Source organism: Xiphias gladius, chromosome 10, assembly GCF_016859285.1.
Source record: "Xiphias gladius isolate SHS-SW01 ecotype Sanya breed wild chromosome 10, ASM1685928v1, whole genome shotgun sequence".
Lineage (NCBI taxonomy): Eukaryota > Metazoa > Chordata > Actinopteri > Istiophoriformes > Xiphiidae > Xiphias > Xiphias gladius.
This window is the reverse complement of record NC_053409.1, coordinates 22,135,561-22,157,910: the sequence shown is the minus strand read 5'-3', so window position 1 is coordinate 22,157,910 and position 22,350 is coordinate 22,135,561. Positions and strand designations below refer to the sequence as shown.

Here is a 22,350-nt window from a genome sequence, read left to right as displayed (position 1 = left end):
AATTAGCAGTGACTACTAGCCTGTTAGGTTGTTCTAGATGCTGCATGTTAATCTGCAGCTCTGCGGCGTCTGGAAGCACTTCAGCAGAAACACACAAGCCTAGTGTTCAAACCTGGACTGAAACAGGCACTCGGGAGAGACTGCACAGCCCTCTTAAGAAAGACAGGTTTCTTTTCTCATTCTTGGCATAACTGTCCAGTTCAAATTAGACGTGGCCGGACTTGTGATTGTAATGGATTAAGCACCAGATACTGTATAAATTCTTGACCGTGTATAGCGACGATGACAGGAATCGTAAAACAAGCCGAAAAAGTCAAATAACCCCACCACAGATAAAATAAACACTGCTCTGAGTTGATAACATACAGTCTGGTCTAAGCATTCAATGTTGTGAATTAGCTACTGTAGAAGCCTAATTTTTGACATGATGTAAACATAGAAAAGTGTATTTTTTTTTTTTTTTTTTTTTTTTTACAATAAGCCAGAATGACAGTGAAGTAAGTGAACACCCATATGCCCCACAATGCAATTTAGTAAAACAAAACAAACAAATAAAGGTTATTGTACATATTTACAATAGGATCCTTTTTTGTCTTGCGTTCACGAGCCACTGCAGTGACTCTTAGGAACATGGTAAGAAACACACAACTCAAAACAAATACACAAGCATTCAGACCACAATAGCGACTCACAATTCTCCTTTCTCGAAACTCAAGTGTTCCCAAATATGAGGAGGAAATTTTATTTTTCACATTCCAAAGCTTGTTCATAAGATCTTTTCCTAGTGTTTTTCGTCCCTGCTCAGTCATGTTCATCTTAATCAGGCACCCTGGGGGGTATTTTAAGGCGTACTGCGTTGTCTTACATAAGGTGGCAAAGCTCCAAGTATTTGTGGTGGTAAGTGTTTCACAGAGCAGGACTGACATCAACTGTTGAAGGACAGACAAAGAATGTGCTTACATACACAAAATGTACTCTGATATTACTGGGCAGACTCAAATATTTATTTTAGGAACTGGCATTTGTAAATGCCACATCTTGTTTACAATAACAGGGATAAATGTGAATATTACAGCTGAAATGAGCTGATTTAATGGGATACTGACCCGTGTAAACATCTTTCTTACTTACATTTACTGGTTGGGTTCAGTCACCTCTTTTTTCCTGGTACTATTAATATTTAAAACTCATTTTCTGGACTGTAATCTCTTGAAAAAATAAACCGGGGGACCACTGACATGTTAATGCCGTTGCCATTTATAATGGTAACCAGTAGAAGCCAATGAACTCTTGATCACCACACACAAAATTCGACAGCAGACGGAATTCAACATTGACATGCTGGAAATACCAGGCTTTGACTGTTTTTCAGGTTTCCTTGTGTAAAAAATGAACATAAACATTAACTCAGTAGAGTGAGAAAACTAGCCACAATGTCTTGTAACTTCACATAAAATTACATAAAATTACACATGCTGTGTAAGATCATTGCAAAAATTGTCACTGTCCAAATACTTATATACCTAACTGTATGTGTAAACCGATGGCCTTTCTTTGTGCTTTCAACTTAAAGCTGCATTAATCAACGTCTTTCAATCATCCCCTTTATTGCTATTTTTTGTTTGTGGCAACTTTACTGTATAGTTCAGTCTCAGCGCTTTCATCAAACTGCAAAATAAACCCACTGTACACTTCCAGCTTAGCAACAAATGCCGGATAGACAAAGACAACAACTAGCGAGTGAACATAGTGGAGCATTTAGCAGCTAATGAGCCAAATATTTTTCGCAGGAGTTGGTGGAAACCAAAACAGAGCTAAAAGGGAGGTGAATATTAGACCAGGGATGGGATGATAATGTTCTATGTCGGCTACATCTCTAAGAAAGCAACTGTTTGCTAACATGTTAGCCATAATAATTTTATAAGGCAATAGTATATAATGGTTGTTTGTCTGTAGTTTTGGAGTGCCTGTCCTAAGCTTTAAGCAGCTTTAATATGTTCATACTGCCACATGTGTATAAGCATGCTCGATCTGCTGGGTGCTGCAGCATAAAGCTGCATTAGTATAAAGCTAGGATTGTGTATATACTGTACCAGTATTGTTAGGGGAAGATAGGGTGTAACAGTAAAAGTACTTTTATTCCAATTTTCAAAAATCTGTTGCTATTTGCATTTCAAATGTTTTTTTGTCCTGAACCATAATTATTCAAAATGTTTTTGTTTTCTTTTGTTTTTTGTTAGCACAAACCTTGTAAACCAGTAGCAAAACAACCTCAACGCATCTTGTGCAGACAACATGCTAATACACGAGAAACCACAAAGTACATACAACATAATGGCTGTGCATTGGTTTTGGGTTGCACAAAAAGTACTCTTATGTAAGCTAGTAAAGTAACTATTCACAGCTAGCTTTCCCCAACACTGGTATTTAGTGAACAAAAAACAGATATAATACATTTCAGTTTTTGTTCACAAACAAATGATTCTTGAGCCAAAATGTTAATGCTTCTAAAAAGTTCTTTTACAGTGCAAGGGGATTCATAAAGCTAATCCTGTGCTGATAAATTACTTTGTGATCACAGTTTAATTCTAATGCATGCGGTTCACTTAATATTGCATGTTCACATACAACACGACACATTCGTTTCAACTGGTCTACATCGCCATAGTTCTTCCTTTAGGACTTTGTGTGTATCAAGCAACATTTGGACTGAATGTGACTCAATGTAAGCTCCTCTTTAGTGGGCTGCCACTGCCTGCATGCTACTATATGTAACGGGACGAGTATGTTTAATTTTATAGCCACCAATTGTGGCAGACTGAACACATGGGGAAATGTGGTAACATGAACATACTTGCTCTTCCAGTGGTGAGCTGGTCATCTCTTTACAAATATATTCTCATTCTTACCTAGACCTTTTCAGTCACTTCAGGAGAAAAACAACACGTACAAACAGATACAATGTCAAACATAGGGAGGAGAAAGTGCAAATATTTTGGCGCCGCTTCGTTTTCTTTTCTTGATTTTCTGTTCATTTTTGTAAAACTCAGGTACTTCTTAATTTTTCTGCTCCATCTTTCTCTTTCCCGTCAGCAAGCGTACAGATGCCTTCCCTCTGTGCCCTCTGCTCTCGTCTCAGCTTATGGATCCTTCTCTTCTCACACCAGACGACCTACTGGGAACAGAAAGACAGGCAGTCGAGGGAGGGAAGGAGGAAGAAAAAAGAAAAGAAAATGTATTCACTCGTCAGTTTTGGTATGCAGCCTGCAGATGCGCTGTTGCATGACAGGACAATGGCAAACCCTTCAGCATGCATAAGCCTACTTGGACGGACCAACACACACACACACACACACACACACACACACACACACACACACACACACACACACACACACACACACACTTTAAATGATGTATGTAACATCTAATATCCATATTTTTAAAAATAAAATTTTCTTTAAAACCTATTAGTCATGGATGTTGTGCCCATGTGGAAAGCAGTTCCATCCTCTGTAGCTGATAATGTTTCTCTTCCACTAAAACTCATGACCTTTCCTTCACTAAGTAGCAACAGAATCATTTTCCTCAGTTTAACAATAAAACAGACTCCAGTCCAGACTGTGATTTTTAGTTTAGCTAAGACACAAAAATGAATGTAACTCTTTAACTCTTTCCTCATTTTGCATTTTTATCCCCCCCCCTATGTTTTTTCTGTCTCTGTGTTACTGACCTTAAAAGTAACTAGTTGTGTAATAAAGTAAATACCGTTTAAAGTAACTTGTTAAAACTTTATTGCAGTAATATGGCTTCTGCTACCGACTGTGTGGTTATTACTATTTTAGATTGCAATTTGTGGCAAAGGGTATGACTGTAAATCAGTAAAAACAGTAAATGTTTAATTTAACGACCTAATCCTTCTTCAACTAATACAGTAGAAGAAGGATAAATTCAGTGGTTACTAAGTAAAGACTGAAGGCTAAGCAGCTGTACACCACCAAACAATCCATGTGTGCCAACATATGTTCTGACATAATGTTTCAACAAAGCTATAACTCAACAGATCTCTGAAGTTGTGTGTTGTGTTGCATTCGTGCTGAAACCGCATGGGACAGTCGGTGTGCTGCACCAGAGAGACTGATTGCTCACTCATCAATCGGCAGGCAGAGGGGGAGAAGGGGAGAAGGGGAGAGAGAGAGAATGCGAGAAAGAAGGAACGGCCTGGGAGAAAAAGAGATGGGTAAAGTGCTTAGATTGCTTACAGATGGCTGTGAGAGGGAAGCAGATATCCTCCTGGGCACCGTGAGAGTTCAGGCTGTGTGTGAGTGTGTGCGTGCCTGTGTGTGCAAGTTTGTATGCACCTCTTGACATCTCTGTATTTGTTGATATGCATGGAAGGGAAAGTGTGTGCATGTATAGTATGTCTGTGTATCTTCATGTCGCATGTGTATAAAGTTGTCTTTGCAAGTTTGTATACATGCAGTATTGTGTGTGGTTTTGTCTAGACTCTCTACAGCCTGTGTGTGTGTGTGTGTGTGTGTGTTTGTGTGTGAAACAGCCTGTTGGGGTGGGGGTATGGAGGTTGCGGTCCCTGTCAGTGCTGGTTATGTTAACCATGAAATAGAGGTCCAGCTGATTTCACTACACACTCTGGATGCTTCTCTAGTCTGAGGTGAAGCCTTTACTCCTGAGTCAAGTATTTTGTTTAAGCTTTAAAGCATCACAATCTCTCTACAGCTCCATAAATCTCATGTTTTGTTCCACATGACTGATTCTAGTAGCGAATGTTTTCACCTAAACCTTAAGTGTATAAGATAAAGATGACAATAAAATATCATGGCCCCCTATTTATACTGTGACTGATTGGATCCAGGTGACTACTGTTTTCAGTTTCATCTGTGACATTTTTATGTAAATAAACATTTCATTTTGCTAATGCATATGTCTGTTGCAAAAAAAACAACAACACTGAATCCACCTGTATCAACACGGTGCAGAAAAGCTTTCACATTATGTGCTATAAACACAAACAAAAAAACCTTACAGACCAGCCCCAGCAACAGCAATTTGTTTGGCATGCATTGCATAAACATACAGACGGGTGAAAAATTAAAGGAAAAACCTGAATAAATGAGTGGAGAAAAATAGCAATGCTCCCACACAGGTGCAGTGCATGGTACAGTTAAGCTATATGGCATGTATAAAAATGCTTAGCAGGCCCAGTTCAGTTTTGTATTAAGACGGCAAGAGGAAAAGTGACTTTGAAAGAGGGTTCATTGTGGTGGTACAATGAACCCTCAGTCGCAAAGACTGCTCAACTGACTGGTGTTTCGAAAGGCACAGTGACTGAAGCGACATCTGCATCGAGATCTACGGGAAAGATGTCAGTAAATACGGACGGAAATTATGCTCGACAGCGCGCATTGTATGACCTTTAGCTCCAGCATTAGTGCGATTTGTGAGGAAAAACAGAAGAGCGACTCCTCCTAAGGTGACTGAGAATGTCAGTGCAGGACGTGATCAGACTGTGTCAGCACGAACAGGCCGTGGACAATTACAGAGGGAGGGATATTATAGCAGGGTTGCAGTGCATAAACCCCTCATTACAAAGATAAATGCACATTAGAGAGTTCAGTGGTGCAAAAACCAGAGGCACTGGTCTACAGAGATGAGGAAAAAAGTGATATGGTCAGATGAGTCCCACTTCACCATATTCCCGACAAGTGGGCGAGTGCATGTGGCCCGAATGCTTGACCCCGATAGCAAGGGGATCCAGTGGCTTTGTTATGCTGTGGGGGGCATTTTGCTGGCATTGGTTTGGGTCCACTTGTCCCTTTAGAGGGAAGGGTCACTGCAAATAAATACAAAGTTGATCTGAGTGATCACCTTTATCCCATAATGAAACATTTCTATCCTGAAGGGAGTGGTCTCTTCCAGGATGACAATGCCCCCATCCATCGGGCACGAGGGGTCACTGAATGGTTTGAGTATGAAAATGATGTGAATCATAGTCTATGCCCTTTGAAGGCACCAGATCCCAACCCAACTGAACAACCATGGGAGATCTTGGACCTACGTGCTACACAGCGCTCTCCACCACCATCATCAAAAGCACCAAATGAGGGAAAATCCTCTGGAAGGATGGGGTTCATCCCTCCAGTAGAGGTCCAAAGACTTACAGAATCAATGCCAGGGCGCATTGAAGCTGTTCGGGGTTTTTTTTTTCTTTGGCCACTCATCTGTATAACTGGCATTTTGACACTAGAAAAGGCTCTTGGGAATTTCTAAAATTGGAAGCATTTATCCCTCATGGATCATGACAACAATGCTCAACAAACTTAACGAAAATTTTCTCCTTCGATTTAGACATTTTTCATATACAAGTAGCAGATTTGGCCTGATCATGGAAAACATTACAATCTATCCTCTGGGGACCATAAAAAACCCAACAAATTCCACTGTAACCCTGCCATGGTAATTTCCAGTATTTGATTAGATATCATGCTCTTAACAATGTTGTTGGCCAGACAGACAGACCAACCGACATCAGCGTCCTTAGGCCTGGCAACTAGCTGGCCAAAAACATTATTTTAGGTGAAAATGGGATATAAAGAATCATTTCAATGTTGTAAGATGTTAATGGATTTTTAAATGAAGGAGCAGCTCAGTACCAGTAACCTTGGTGCTTTGTATATTCACTGTGATTTAGACTGTCATAACCCTGGCAGCATTAGTGGCATGTCCTTCCTGTTAAGATATGCAGTACTGCATTATTTCCTGATACGTCTTTTCAATGAAGTCATGCTGTTCCTCCCCTTAGCTCAGATAAATGTCTCCATGTCTCTGTTGTAAGTAGCTGAGCTACAGTAGTGCTCATGAATCCACTTTGCAATTACCAGGCTCCAGAACGACGAGCAGCCCTCTCCTTCCTCTCCTCCCAGTCACCGAGGACACTGTCTGTGCCATTGACAACACAAAGCCGCCCAGCCTCTCCCTGGACACCCTGGCCCCACTTGTGATAAAGAGCTGTAAGCAGATCCTGTCTAGAAGTGAATTGCCTAGCGTCACCTGGGAGCGGCCAATAAAGACACTTGGCTCGGGAGCTGGGAATTATGGTATACCTGTACGTGCAGGCAACTGAAGAGAAGGACTTGGCTAACAGGACAGATACACAGACTTGAGTTTACTGTTAAATTTTCGTGAAATAGCAATTCAATTTTTTTTTTTTTTTTTAGCAAACTGATGACCAAAATAACAGGTAGTGATGGTGAACAAAGCAAAGCTCGTCTACCTGTAACCGTCCTCTCTGTTGACCTCTTTTACCTTTTAACAGTAGTGTGTCTCGAGCTGATGTCAAAGTAATTAAAACACAAGCGGTGTGGAGTAATTGCTGTTGGCTCTGACAGGACAGGGCTCTGGGCTCTCTAATGGTCCCGTAGCCCTGGGGCCAGGCCTGCCTCATAATGCCCTCCTTTCATTCCTGCCTAATGACGAACACAGCCAGGACAAACAGGAGAGGACGGGTTGGCGAGCAGGAAAGGAGAGGAGAGGGGTTTGACACAAAACAGCAGAAAGGACACAAAAGGCATAACGCGTTGTGCACATCTGACTTTTTGTCAGAGCAAGCCTCATCTACAGAACAGTACAGGGTGTTTAAAATGGCCCATGTCGAGTGATAAATGCGTCTAAAAACCTTCAGTGACGAGATGGCGATATTCATCATATTCCCTCTTAGCCACTGGTACTTTTTACTTTTTACCGTGAAAGCTTAAAGAAAATTTTTTTACTTAAGAGGAGATCTTTGTCTTTAAAGTTTGCTTGTTCCCTCTTCTTACTGTCCCGCAAAAGTCAGGTTGCATACCTCGCTCAAAAACCTGAAAAATTCAAATTGCTTACCTAAACAAAAACAGAGCTTCTCCTGAAAAACCATTATACAACCCATTGTACTCTCTACACTGGATCGTAGAGACGTGCTGGACGCTCATGGTGCTGTCACTACCCTTAAACCAGTGGACGCCATTTACAACATTTGATTCATTACAAGAACGCTCACCACTGTCAGATATATGACAATATTGGATGTTTGTCTCCGGCATCTACAGAGCGTCATCATCCCTGTGTTTCATTTGTAAGGCCTTGCTCTCTAAGTTGGCGATATATTAATCAGTTGAGTTCAAAGTGAACAAGCCTGACACCAGATCCCTGGATAAGTTGGCCTTTTAAGTTCCTCATGCAAGCTAAACTGGGGAAGACTGGTCTTTGGTACCTTGCACTACTGGAATGAACTGCAACACAGCTTGAAGTCAAAGATGCTCAATCCTTCTGAGGGATTATATAGTAATGCTTACGGATACTTTCAATAATACTTGTGATTGCTTCCAGTAGAGTGCATTTGTCTCAATGAGACTTCGTGAATAAATGAGGTGACTGTCCATTCTTGACGCAACGTTTAAGAGTAGCGAGCGGTTCTGTCATCCGCCAGCAAACGGATGCAGTGCTCTGTAAGCAATCATAGCAGATCCTATTTTAAAGCTGTGTATGCCCATGTTTGGTGTGTTCCTGTGCATGCGAGCATTCATACATGCACACACTCATGTGTTTGTACTTATTCAAAAGTGTGTTTATGTCTCTCTAAATAGAATTAAGACTTCTGAAAAGAACGCCATGAACCCTGCTGCCAAAGCCCACAACAAGAGGTTTAACAGTGGCACATTTTTTGTCTTTTTCTCGTCACAGTGAAGGAGACAAAATGCTGGAACCATCCGAGCTACCAGACCTGCTGCTCAGCCTTGGCCTCACTGTTCGAATGGTTTACAGAGAAGACCAATGCCCTGGGCTTCTGTTACATATTTCATCTATAATGAGGTTTCCAGTCCGTTCACAGGATGGATGCCACCCTCTCCAGCAATTCAGAACTCACGCAAGGTATTCAGATGTTTCTCTTTGCTGGTGCCAATGTGTCGAGAGTGAGGAGCCTCATACAGATGTGCTCCGCGCCGCCCCACATGCTCACACCCCTACACCTAAAAGCATGTACTATAAACTGTAAATATGTCCAACAAGACTCCAGTGACGATCCGAAGCCGCGACAGATCATGACAAGATTTAATACCTGGCAAAGGCAGCTTAACTTAAAGGGTTCCAGACCATTAGGGATCAGTTAGGCATACCTGAGCACAATGGCCGTCTATCTTTGTCAAGTCAGAATGCTGCCATATGTTCTTACACACTCCTGCTTCTTTCAAGCAGGCTTTCTGTCTCTCTCTCTCTCTTTTTACATACCTCACTCTGTCCACAATCATCACTAAACTCAGAGTGGCTGAGTGGAAGCATGAGGAGCCGTATAAAGCTGTCAGGCCATTTAACTCCAGCTCTTGAGCATGAAGGTGAGAGATTCAGTGACTACAGAGAAAACAACCGGCCGAGGCTCCTTCCCTGCTCCTCCAATACCGGAGCTGTTTATCCTGGCAACCGTGCCCAGGGTCCGAGAGGCCTGACGTTATGCCCGCTCTGAGCCACTGTGCTCAAGGCACAGCGGGACAGCGCCATGGTAAACACATGACCTCAGTGCTTTGTGGCGCTGAACCAGCCTGGTGGCCAGAATCAACAGCATCAACGGGACCAATAATCACTCAATGGGGGGCAATCCTGACAGATCGAAAAAAGAGATCAAGATGAGAAGGAGACAAAAAGACTGAAAGAGAGCAAGACAGACTAAAAGATAGACAATCAGCAAAACAGTACGATAGCCTCTTTTTTAACATTTGATGGCTCTTGATAATTTCAGACCTGTTCAGCCAACATCCTGTTGTCCCTGTCAAAGTAGGAACACGACAAAGATTTTACAAGTGTCTAGAGGTGAAAAGAATAATTTATTAGTTGACTGACAGAAAACGAAGCGCTAACTATTTTGATAATCAATTAAATGTCATGTCAATGTTTGTCAAAAAAAATCCCAAACATTCCCTGATCTCAGCTTCTCGAATGTGAGTATATGCTGCTTTTCTTTGTCATACCGAGAGAAATCCACAAATGTCATTTCTATCTTGATGGTCATAACGTGAGGAGGAATATCACTCACTGGAGACAAAATCCGAGCCACTCAAAATATCAAAAGAACAGCTGACAATACACCAATACACTCCACACACCTCACAGAAGTACCACTCAAACTTAATTAAGTGTGCAGCACAAATCGCACAGGGCCTTGCGTGTAAATCGAATGCTGCTTTGCCAACTACCTGGAACTACTCCAAACTAGCACATTTCGCCAAAATGCAGGTTAATGGATTACACAATAAGCCAACTACAGCACTCATAGCCAGGGGCATGGTTAGTGGAAGCATATTAGTTTGCCTTACTGAACAAATTTGTCCCTTGCCTTGTCCCTTGGTTGCCACTTGTCGTTGAGCTACCTGCAAAAGAGAAAAAGCAAAGACGATTGATCGTCATGTTTTTTATGACACTAAAGAATAATTATCATAGTACCTTTGCACTAACTATATCAGAATATTTTCATTCATTATTCTTTTAAAATCCTACGTAACCAAGCAGCTTCCCGCAAAAAAGGATTTCCGTCATTACATTAAACACTTATCACCACTTGCGAGTGTCATTTTTCTGTCTTGAACTGAAAGTTACCCCGGTCAATTATATGTTGTATGTGTTTCATGACTATTGGCCTTTTTCCAAACCAGTTAAGACCTTATTTCAAAACCTTTAAAGACCAGTGTCAGCACGGAACATCCTTTTTCTCTTTAATGCATTATATGTGGACTGTAGCCGGCAGCAGCCTCTTACTGTGAGCTCCTTTGACGGTTGTTAATGATCTATATTAGGACCGGTCCGTAAACACATGATAAGTAGTTACAATTTTCCGGCCCAGACAGTGTCTAGGATCCACGAATACATTAGTCTTCTCTAAATATTCATCAGTGAGTGCTGAGTGGAGCAGGGTACCTTATTTAGCCTGCCAACACATCTGTTTGTCACATGCTCCACAGTTACTTCATCCTTTTCTCTAAATAACTGACTGGCTGTGACTGACTAGAGGTTGTTTTTTTTTTTAAACTATGACATTGTGAAAATAATATTAAAAATCTAGTGTGGGAATAAATGGAAATGTCTCTGCGCTGTAGTTTACGTTTGTAGCCTTTTTTTTATACAAATGGAAAATGATCATCATAGTACAAACAAGTACCATTTTTATGCTGGTACATCCTACATTTGGCATTTCTGTAAGAGAACTCAATCATTATAGTTTCACAGGTTCACAATTTACCAAATCTGAACCATTAGAAGAGCTTATTTACCATAGAAAATGAGTTCTGTGTATCTAACTAGCTATTAAAGGAGTCTCTGTATGTGGATTTTCCCAGCTGGCCCGAGGTTAATGCCAGGGTCATGACCCTACTCCGTGACCCTGCCAACCCACTCTCAGCCATCCTGTTTCCTCCCGCCCAGTTTTTCCCCACCTTCCCTCTTCCTCTCTTACCCTCTTTGCTGACGCCCAGGCAGCCTTTCAGCTCCTGCAGAGAAATGGCCCTGTCCTTATTCAGGTCACAGTAGTCGATGAACTTGCGGGAGCATTTCTTGGGTTTGGCTTTCCTCTTCAGGTACTTCTTGAAAGGTTTTAGCTCCTTCTTGTTTATGTCATGGCTGCCGTTGTTATCCAGCTGGGCGAAGTACCAGTGCACCACCCTCTCCTCTAAAGTGTGACTGGGGTCAGGCTCAACAAACCTGGTGAAGGTCAGAGGAACAGATAGAAGGAAAAAACATGGATGTTACAAACCCCAGAATAGTTGGGATAAAGGGACTAGATCTGTGGCTAGATCTGATGTAAACTGCTCGAACGAGTAATTTTAAGTATTAGCTTTTAACCATTAATCATAGCAACTACACAGTCAATTCAATATAGACCAGGCCAAAATAAACTGGAAATACAGAGGAGGATATTCAGATAAATAAAGTAGAGACAACATGTTGAAGTGCAGTTGAGACGGGCTGATAAACAATTCTCAATCCTGCGTCACATACTGCCATTTGATATGTGAGCTCATCACTTCACACTCAAAAAATACTTGAGGTATTTGTGGATTTCTAATGAAATGAAATTGCAACATGATGAGCAAAAAAGATGTAAGTCTGGTTACTTCAGGCAGTTTTGTTTTATGGCAGAAACTGGCAACTTATTTTATTGCAGCTTATCATGCAACAGAATTACTTTAAATCAAATTTGTGCTTTGCTTTGCAGAAGAAGAAAAAAAAAATCACCTTTTTCAGGTAATAACTAGCTCAGTCTACATTGACATATTCCATGATATGGACAGCTGTAATCCAAAATACCTCTCAGTCCCATCTGTATATATATAGTTCTAGCATTGATGGAAAGAAAACACTAAACCCTGTCGGTGTCTGTGCCAAAATCTATGTATCACGTGTCAGAGAAAAAATATTAGCATGCAATTCAAGAAGACCAGTGGGAAGCATTATTTGAGAAAAGCCAGAGGAGATGGACGTTTTGCACGGAGAAGCAGCCGTGGGGTACCGTGCCCACGTACAATACTCCTGAGTCTGCCGTGGTACGTGACACCACTTACCTACCACCACCAGAGGGGGCTGGTGAGTTTATGGCTTGCACCATGTCTGTGGTGAGGGCATCTAACAAGCTTGTAATGAATTCCACTTTTTTCCCCTCCGGGCAGCCTGGCACAAATCAAAAAACAAAAATACACCAGAATTACCTTCCACAACTAATCTGAGTCATTATGGCACAGTGAAGCCGAGGTGCCTCTAAAGCCTCAGCACCAGTGAACCAGCATGACAGATGTCAAACACAAAACGGCTGTTAGGCAGTAAAAGAGAGCAGGCAAACCTTGTCCAAAAGTTCATGAAAAACCAGGTGGATCTGTTAAATGACCTATGTTCACAGTTACTGATGAATCATTATGAATACGTTCTCGATGGAGATAAAATACATAGTTTGGCTGTTTTGTAAGACTTCAGTAAAAACAGAGCTGAGGCACATGGCGAGAGGTGGAACAGAAGTGTGCGGTGATGAGAGAGCTTTGTTGAGCAGTGCAGACCTGTTAACTTTTATGACACAGTTCTGAACACCTTGGGTAGCTCTTTTTAATTGCCCAGATGTATGGTTTTAATAGCATGCTAAACCAGTGCAAATTTTTCCCTCCTAATTGTGTCTCTTAAATGGAAACTTCAAACGCAGCTGCATAGTAAACTAATCTTCTTATTCTGTCTTTTTTTTTCTCAGTCTCTCCCTCTTTCTCTCAAGCCTTCCCGGTCAATCCCCTCCTCCCTTCCTCTCAGCGTTTGTGGCCTCCTCGTCCTCTGCTCTGGTCACTTCTTTTATTCCTTTTGTGCTGGTTTGGGACGTTCTGTGGGAGGTGGTCCGCTGCCCTGCCAGGTGAATCCAATTAGCATTTCCTACGACACGACAAGCTCGGAGAAGCACTGCCTTGCTGTGCCTTAATCCAAGTGTTAAATTGGGGTGTTATGAAGTGCAAACTTTTATGTTGCATGGAGCCTATGTGGCAAGGTGTCAAGGGCACAGTGTGGTGCTGGTCCACTGGCAGTGTCAAACAGGCTCTGGCCCACTTAGATTTTAATCCTGTTGATCTGAAGACTTGGAAACACATTAAAACTGCCCCCAAACGAGTTAAAAATACACATTATCAGGTGTAGACAGACAGAGAGTTTGCTATAAAGAAGAAATATCCCGTTGTGCCAAATCAACGGGTACCAACTTATTTGGCTAATAACCCCTTAAAACAAAGCAATATTCACCTGCAGCACCTTTTCACAAATTACATGTCTATAAACTATGAGTAGTTCAAAGAAAGAAAAAACTTGTGTTTTTAATTTGTTTCATCTGAATTATCTGTAGGGCCCTGAAGAGGTAAAAGTTTTCAGATGAAAAAAAGCACTGATTAGAGAACAGTCAATGTCAAAAAGCTTAATTTTGTGCAGGCAAAATGTTTTCTTCACTCAGAACCCTGACATTTGTCAGGTGGGGAGCCTGTAGATTTGCTTATATATCCAAATTAAAATCTGGAAGTTCAGACTTTTTTACCTAGAGAAAGTGATGAATAGAAATTATTTATGCATTTTTTGCTGAACAGCAGTATATGTCCAGATAAAGCTGGGTTTTACCAGCATTCGATGTTTTGTCTCTTTGGTATAAACTGATCGCAGAGCAGCCGGTTTAGTCAACCATAAATCCTATGACCTAAAACTGACAGGGGCACAGAGTGGGGCAGCCAGTGGGCCCCCCACCCAGTTCCGTTCAAACTACACTGGGTGTAGCGCAAACGTGGATGTGTAATCACACCTTGTACAGTCTGTGAGTTTGTAGGCACATGCAGTCCACAGAAATGAGCAGACGGCAAAATATACGTCACTCTGACCCTAACTACCTCATAGATGTGGAAAGTGTAATTTGGGCTTTAGTGTGTGGTGCAGTTTACAGAGTTTCCAATTTAATTATTTATTTCCACGCCACCACTGCGCCAAGTTCATCTCTAGGCATATAAAAAATTATCTTGAATGCAGCGATTAACATCTGATCTTTATAGCATTATGACCAGACAGAATTTTATTTTATTTTTTTTCTAGAAAACAGTGCCTTAATTTGTTGATAGACTAGATAACACCAAACTCCCCGCTCCCGCTGACAGAGGTGGTATTGTGGCTTTTTGTGTACCGTGAGATTGAACCTGTAGCTGCATGCTGTTAACAGCCTTCCCTCTTAAGCGTTCTTTTCTCCCCCTGCCTTGATGTGATGGCCATGAAATATTGTGCTTTGTTGTGGCAGTTCAGAATAGCCCTCTACAGTACATAAAAATATCTCCACTCAGCAACCCGCAGTCTCCATCACCCCTAGCAGCCCCCCACAGCCTCACCACCACACCCCACAACACTCACACCTACCATAAAACGTACCACACATCTGCTGCGCAGTCAGGAGTCATGCTTGACTCTGTAAACTCACCAGATGGGGAATTAAATAAGAGTTACAATGCAACCTTAAATGATGGGGAAACGGAGGGGCAACAAAAGTAAGTGAGCAGTAACCAGGGCAGAGGAGTTTGAGCCGAGGTTACGACCTCCAGTTTAGAGGAGAGTCTCTGATCTTTGCTGCCAGGGAATCCAACACCACAAAGTGGTTTCGTCGATTGTTAATCAAAATCCCTTATCTGGTCAGTTAACATGAAAAAAGAAATGTATGTACTGTAACAAGTGGGAATAAACACACTTTCCAAGTCTCAGAGCTGTAACGCCACAGCGGACCGTTCTTTAAACCCCTCCCCTGAAGAAAAACTGTCCAATCATACCTTAGCAGCAAAAACTAACCACGGCAGGTCAAGCTCTGGACTTCTCCACACACTGAGGCACTGTGTATGGGGTTGTATTAAGGGAGAAACTCCAAGTATTAAGAGTTTAGAGGATGGTGTCTTTTCTTTAAGCCTTTCGAAACCAAAATTACCAGAGCAAAAGTGTAAGAGATGCATCGAGCAGTGCGTTTTTGTGGTCACGAACGTTATCATATCCAGCTAACTAGATGACTACCTACAGTAGTGAGCTAGTGATACTCCCAGGGCAGTCATGGCCAGCACATTCACCATGTGCTATTTCACCGCTGTGTGGAAAACAGGCCTAGATAGATGCTATCAATGCTTAGGGCAATGTTGGTAGCTCTCTCCCACGCTCTACTGCATTTGGGGAGGTTTACACTACAGCCAAACTTGTTATTCGATTTAGGGGTTCGTTCGCCAAAACATCGGATAGTCCGTATCCTAAAAGTAAAAATTCGTGAAACGTAGGCTTGGAAAATGCAAACAATGAAGCACAAGTCTAACTGTTGTGTTGTTTGTCCAAGTATGAATGCTAAGCAGCCAAACAGGGTTATGTTACATTTTTCCTGTCATACTTATAGGACCACCTAATGCTACACCGCAATATAAGAACATTAAGGCAGCTGTCTCCCAGTTGAATCATCGATTCGTTGGTCGATATGCTCTCGCCCAACTGAATTTTCATTGGTCAGGGATATTGCCGGTCTTACATAGATCAGGAGAAAAGCACTACATTTTAATCCTTCCAGAATTAATGCATTATTTACTGTGGCGGTGGGAGGGACAGACTACCGGTGAAAAACCCCCCGTTTTCACAACTTGCCCAAGCTAATGGAGACTGCTAGGTTTTAATTTACTCAATGTTTAGGAACGTTTACTCTCAGCCGGCTCCAAACTAATTGACATCATGTCGAAGAAGTCGTGGGTGTGGCTGCATTTTGTTACAACGGATGACCAAAAACTCAAGTGTAAACTTTGCAGACAGCAGTTTGCATATTCCAGCTCAACAACCTACACGGCATATTATCTAAAAACGGTAGAGTAACTTGTCTTCGTTAGGATGCTCCGTCAACTTTCGTGTTTAACGCTGAAGGCTTTGCGTGAATGTTCCTCAATAGTTCTTGTGCTGGGATCACCAGCTGAGAGTTTCGTTTTCGGTAATTGTGGTCGTGTTATCATTTCAGTATAAAATAATTTGGTTAAAATGATTTAAATTGATGAAAATACTAGCTTTATTTTTATTCAAAATGCATTTAAGCTAGTAAGGCTACCAGGCAAGAAGGCACTCAGCGCACTGTGGCCAATTCAGTTTATCTAGAAAGAACGTGCAGACCCCCCCCCCCTGCAAACCAATCGATTGGTTGAAGAGTAGGTACGAATTCAGTTGACCAAAATTTTCTTCGGTTGACTACAGCCATGAAGAACATTGCTATAATACCTTATACCGTTAAATGGACCATCAACTGGTGAGGTAGTAGACCCTTTTGTCTGGGGCATGCATTTTAAACATAAGTCTTTTAGACGATATCGTGTATGTAGCCGTCATGTGCATATTTAACTCTTGTACAGGGTTCTAGTTTAAAAACGAGATGGCTTGAAACACTAAGGTCAGCCAGACATCGGGTTCAACCAACCCACAGAGCTAATGTTAGCTGAATCTGCCGACAATAGCAAAAGTCAGCAGTCAAATGGTCATCGGCTAGAAAGGAGAAGCCTGCTTTTCTTTACTAAAATCAAGGGGCCCACGGTAACAAAATTTACTAACAAGAGTAATTAGAGTGGTAAATCTGCCACGATTAACGTTATAAACCAAATTTGTCGTGCAAGAACAGAAAGCTTGACAGGCAGGGGAACAGTAACTAAGGGGGTTGGGGGTTGGCAAACAGTTAATGTCTGACTGATTATTTTTTCTAGGTTTTAGTATTATCCATATTTTGAAGGAGTGCTAGCGAATATTTCAGCCTCCTCATTTGTTAAAAATAAGGTTTGTTAAAAGACCATACATTGAATCCAAGAATATTTCTGCAATCCCAAACCCAAAAGTGGATTAAACCTGTCAGGTCTCTGCCCTGGAAGGGATCTTCTGTGTCTGAGACGCGAGATCGTGCTGTACTGTCGCACTCCGGCTTCTGGTACCTGTTACACAGAGAGGAGAGGACAGCAGGAACATGGCTGCATGAGTGAGAAACAGAAGAGGAAGCTGCAGGAAGAAAGACTAAACCTGTCCTAGCCATGGGTGAAAAGCCTGAAACATTTAAGATGCTGCCAGTCCATGTTGAAAAAATTTGTTCTTCCATAGAAAAATAAAACATATCAAGCGTGGCCTGTGACAAAACCACTCAACAAAACAAAAACACCACAAAAGATTTTCCTGTTTTCCCTCCACGTATAAAACCAACTGAGGTGGAGCTTAAAACCAGGAGATGTTAACGGTGCTGGACCAATTCTATACTGATTATACTGTCACAATCTTTGTTATGATCACTTGCAACCTTCTTATTCTCCAAACCGCAATCTAAAACCTATCGCACTTTGGCTTTAATCCCCTTTCAATCTGTAAAGAATTATTGAAAGTGATTAATCTTCCTTCTGATAAACGCTTAATAAATACATTTGTTTTGACGTGCACAAAGGTTTCTTTCAGAGTCATAACAAACTGTTCTGCATTAGGCGTGGCATGACTCGTTTTCTCCTGGCTTTTGTATCAGTGCTTCTTGGAAAATTGAGCATGTGTGTCTCATTTGGCTTTCTTTTTTTTTTTTTTTTTTCAAAGTAAAAGTGAGTTGTCATTTCTTTTTCTCACAGTCTGCATGACCACTGAACCAAGATGGGATGTCTGATGCATGACTCTGCACATTGCTGTCCAGAGGAAAGAAATTGGGATGAGTGACATGAGGTCCGGTGTAAAATGCAATAAATTCTTAGGTGAAGAAATAATTGCCTCACGGTTGTCATTAATATCTGTGAAATGCAGATGAGAATTTAGTCTGTAAGTTTTACTTCTATGCATTTGATTTATTTAAAGGTTTTATGGGCTGTCAGTTATTTTTGACTTAGCTTAATTGTAAACTGGTATCGTATTTATTTTAAACTAAATTATCTATCGAAGACACACAACATCCAATCCAATCTCTTTCCCTTTGTCTAGCACTGTGTTTCACTTTACGATATTCATGTTCTAGATGCAAATCCAGAAAACCTTTTAAAGAACCAAAACATGAGCAAGGGGCATCATTTATTTAACCTTCTCTATGTTGCCTCATCTCCCTCCCTCTGACATACAGCTCTTGCAAAAACCCATTGTGTCTTAGCCATTTCCCCAAAGGCAATATAAACAGTAGCAACTGCTCTGAAAACAAACGTCATACCAAACACTGATTGTTTATGGCCAGCTAAATGATATTCCCATCAGGGCTTGAGGCTATTTTTCTTTGCCAGATGAACTGGAGACAGCAGCCTGGATCCAAAACTCCTTGAGAAGATTACAGCCTTTGCAGCAAAAGTAGCCTCTAGCCATTGGCTCTAGGGATGGCAATGTTGGTCTGTTATTTGGTTGGTCGGTTAACCGCTTTGGTCCAGACTGAAATACATCAGCAACTATGTGATGGACTGCCATGAAATTTACTGCAGACATTCATGGTTCCCAGAGGAGGAATCGTAATGAATTTGGTGATCCTTTCAACCACAAGGTTCACATTTGTGGTTTTGAGAGAAATTTTTTGTGGGCGGATCGTCGTTAAATCTGGTTCAGAAATTAAGGTCCCCCTCAGGATTAAATCAAATAACTTTGGTGATCCCTTAACCTTAGCACCATCATCAGGTCAAAATTTTGCTTTGTCCGGTACTTTGGTTTGTAATCAAAAAACTACAAAATTAATGAGATTCCCAACCGCCTCAGTTGTACTTTTTGTACAAATGAAACAAAAAAAGTCTGCGTTATCTCTTATAATTATATTACCTGGTGGAGGTGCCAGGAATGGGCCGTCCCGTGTCCACCAGAACACACCAGCAGTAGCCTGTGGACTGGTGGCACTGGACTGGTTTGTAAAGGCCTCCGGGTCCACAGTCTGGGATGAAAATAGCCTCGCGAGGGTTCTGCCGATCCTCGTCCAGGGCGCTCTGTCTCTCCTGGTCACAAGAGGGAACTTTCTCTAAAACCATGAGAAACGCACTCAATACAGAGAGGCACAATCGGGGAAACCAGACACACACTGCACACACACAAAAAAACATCAAGCATCTTTCACAAGGTTAATACGTGACTGTGTAGGACGAAATTAAACCGGGATGATCAAATTGACTCCTTATCAATTAAGAGCTGAAAATGTATAATTGTTTTAAAATTGAAGTATAGTGCTGTGTTTGGTGTACGTCACTGTTTGGAGGCAAGTTGTTCAGCATTGCAGTTGGCTGTCGATCAACTAATTTCAATTGGTTACTGGCCAGCTACTAGTTGATAGATGGTGCTATCGCTATAGTTGTGTAGCTTTCTGCAGAGTTACTCTGCACAACATATATCCTATGGTTGGAAAAGCACTGTATGTGGTTAGAAGGGCAACAGAGTTACGTAGGATTGTAAGGTCTTTTGCTTCAAGATAACTTCTATACTGACTTCATCCCATGGGCATATGCAACTGGATGTCAGGTGTCACTCACCACATCTGTGATATTTTGAGCATGAAAGTTCAGTACTGACCTTGGAAATAGAAGTTTGACACAAAAATCTTAACCTAAGCTCCACTTTTGTGAGGTTTTACAAAGAAAATCTCAGCTACAACCATATACAATAGACATTCCATACTTAGGAGATGTGATGAAAACTGAACCATCTCTTTGACAACTAAGGAAAACATCTGCCGATGACTGTGAGATGCAACTAGGTGGATTTCCATACAAGCTTTTTTTGTCAAATCAGTTTGTGATGGTATCATCCAAGGTGGCTTGTTTTCACCAAAAGTAGTTTGGGTTCCAAGTACTTGGCTTCAAAATGTTCCCTTCAGAAACGTTATGCATTATGTCCATGTTGCTATGAAGTCTATGGATCCACCACATGTAGGGTGCTAACAGACAAACCACGGCAAGCTGTATCAACTAATCTGTATCCGGCAACATGTTCGACTGGTCCTGCTTCAAGCAGTTTGCCTTCAACGTGAAGGACTGCCACGATCTCTCATATTTGTTTGTTCAACAACAGCCACTCAGCCCTAAAGAGATGCACCTTGTCCCACCACGCTGTATTTACATTCACATCCATTTAGGCCATTGCTTACTCTTAAGCCAAGTACAACAGAGCTGCATCCTAAGTTTGTTACCATGGCAATGAAGTGTGCTTTTACCACCCCTGATCCATTCCTCATTTGACATTCAAGTGCACAATGAAGCATTAAGCTACAATAACAGAGTCACACTAACCGTTTGGAGAGTTTTTCCTACAGGGTGGTGGCATGTGGTATTTTCACATTGTGGGGCTGATTAGTGCCACGAAGTGCCGGTAGTCTCAGCTCATACAGTTCCAGTAACCGAAGCGTAATTAGAACAATGCGGTACAGTCACTGTCTGGTTCAAGACAACGTCAGGGAAGGAAGCTTGTGAAATTCGATATTGAACCTCGACTCTTCTACGGAGTAGAAGAGCATATTCTCTACGCCATGACAAGGCTGGAAGAAGGATTCACAGCCTTTACATAGAGCTGCACCAGTCAACATGTTTATATTAACAATAGATCAAATGACGATGTGATGTGAGAAGAGGTCGCTTGTAGTGACGATCCAACGGAGAATTATCCGCAATCTCTGCAGTTGCCCTCCGCTCTACAGGCTCTTTGTGTGTGTTTTAGGGCGTTGTTTTTCTTTGACGGCCCAGAAAGTTACTGTTTCGGTTCCGTCTCACCGCTCTCATCAACCTTGTTTCCGGACGCAGCAAGCAGCAGTTTTTTAGGCAACCAAACCACAGCACTAAATGGCAGACAAGTTAGCAACTAGCTGGTAAAGGAAGTAGAACATTTAGAAGCTAAGGAGACAAACGTGTTTCTCAGGAATTGGTGGAGAGTAAAACGGAGCTAAAAGGAGAGTGAATATTGGACTTACATTCACAAATGTGAATAGGCAGCTGTTACCTGACACATTTGCCATAAAAGCGTTGTAAGGTGCTAATATGATAATGCTCTATCAATAGCTTGTTGCGCTGACCTGAAGTGGTCAAAAAAAAAAAATCAATGAATGCAGGTTCAATTAGGAATACCACAATGTAAAAACACTGTATTAGCAGACTCATACAGTACATGCTGAACAAAAAAAGGAGTAAATCTGCAAGTTATTGTACCTTCGTGAAAATACGAGTTCACACGTCACAGGAACACTACGTTAGTTGATTTCATAATGATGAGCAGCAGGTTCAGCAGCAGGCCTGAGGCCTGGCTGAGGAGGGTGGGAGGTGTGTGTGTGTGTGTGTGTGTGTGTGTGTGTGTGTGTGTGTGTGTGTGTGTGTGTGTGTGTGTGTGTGTGTGGGGCTGTTCATGTGTCCTGAGCATGGCTGCCAATACACAAAACTAAATGTGTCCCTGCACCAGTGAACTTCTTCTTCTGTGACGACACACACTCAAGTGGTCTTAGCGCTGTGCCGTGGCTCTGGTCCCCGCCAAGGTTTCTTCACATCCAAATTATTTAGCACTGTTTATTATACAGAGGTTAAACTGGCGCCAGGAGCTATGATTCCCAAAAGAAAATTGTTTTTATACATATAAATGGAAAAAGGCTGGACGCTTGCAATGTAATCCCGTTTTGTGTGGCCTTGAAATTAAATCTACAACTTCTTCGCCTCCTTTGGATATCTGCATTTCTGCCCTTTTTATTTATTTATTTTTTGGTTTCTTTTTCATTTTCATTTCTCTTCCTCTGGCATGAACTGAATGATGAGAAACACAAACCTTCAGAAAACAAATATTATCTGGGAAAAAAATTAAAAAAAAACTACTGAAGTG

At 41.6% G+C, this 22,350-nt stretch overlaps 1 protein-coding gene across 8 annotated transcripts in view; it reads right to left on the bottom strand.

The window, feature by feature from the left end:
• Window positions 1-986: 986 nt before the first annotated feature.
• The window catches only part of smoc1 (SPARC related modular calcium binding 1), a 56,445-nt gene continuing 35,081 nt past the window's right edge, over window positions 987-22,350 (bottom strand). For 5 of the 8 annotated variants that reach the window (XM_040136884.1, XM_040136888.1, XM_040136889.1 and 2 more), the window contains 6 exons: window positions 19,330-19,522; window positions 17,425-17,507; window positions 12,600-12,705; window positions 11,495-11,739; window positions 10,382-10,415; window positions 987-3,175 (listed from right to left, as the gene is read on the bottom strand). In XM_040136884.1, coding sequence (XP_039992818.1) covers window positions 3,136-3,175; window positions 10,382-10,415; window positions 11,495-11,739; window positions 12,600-12,705; window positions 17,425-17,507; window positions 19,330-19,522 — 701 coding nt within the window. In that variant the 3' untranslated portion in view covers window positions 987-3,135. Of the gene's footprint in view, window positions 3,176-10,361; window positions 10,416-11,494; window positions 11,740-12,599; window positions 12,706-17,424; window positions 17,508-19,329; window positions 19,523-22,350 lie in introns of all 8 variants that reach the window. The other 3 variants (XM_040136885.1, XM_040136887.1, XM_040136886.1) reach the window with 3 other exon arrangements.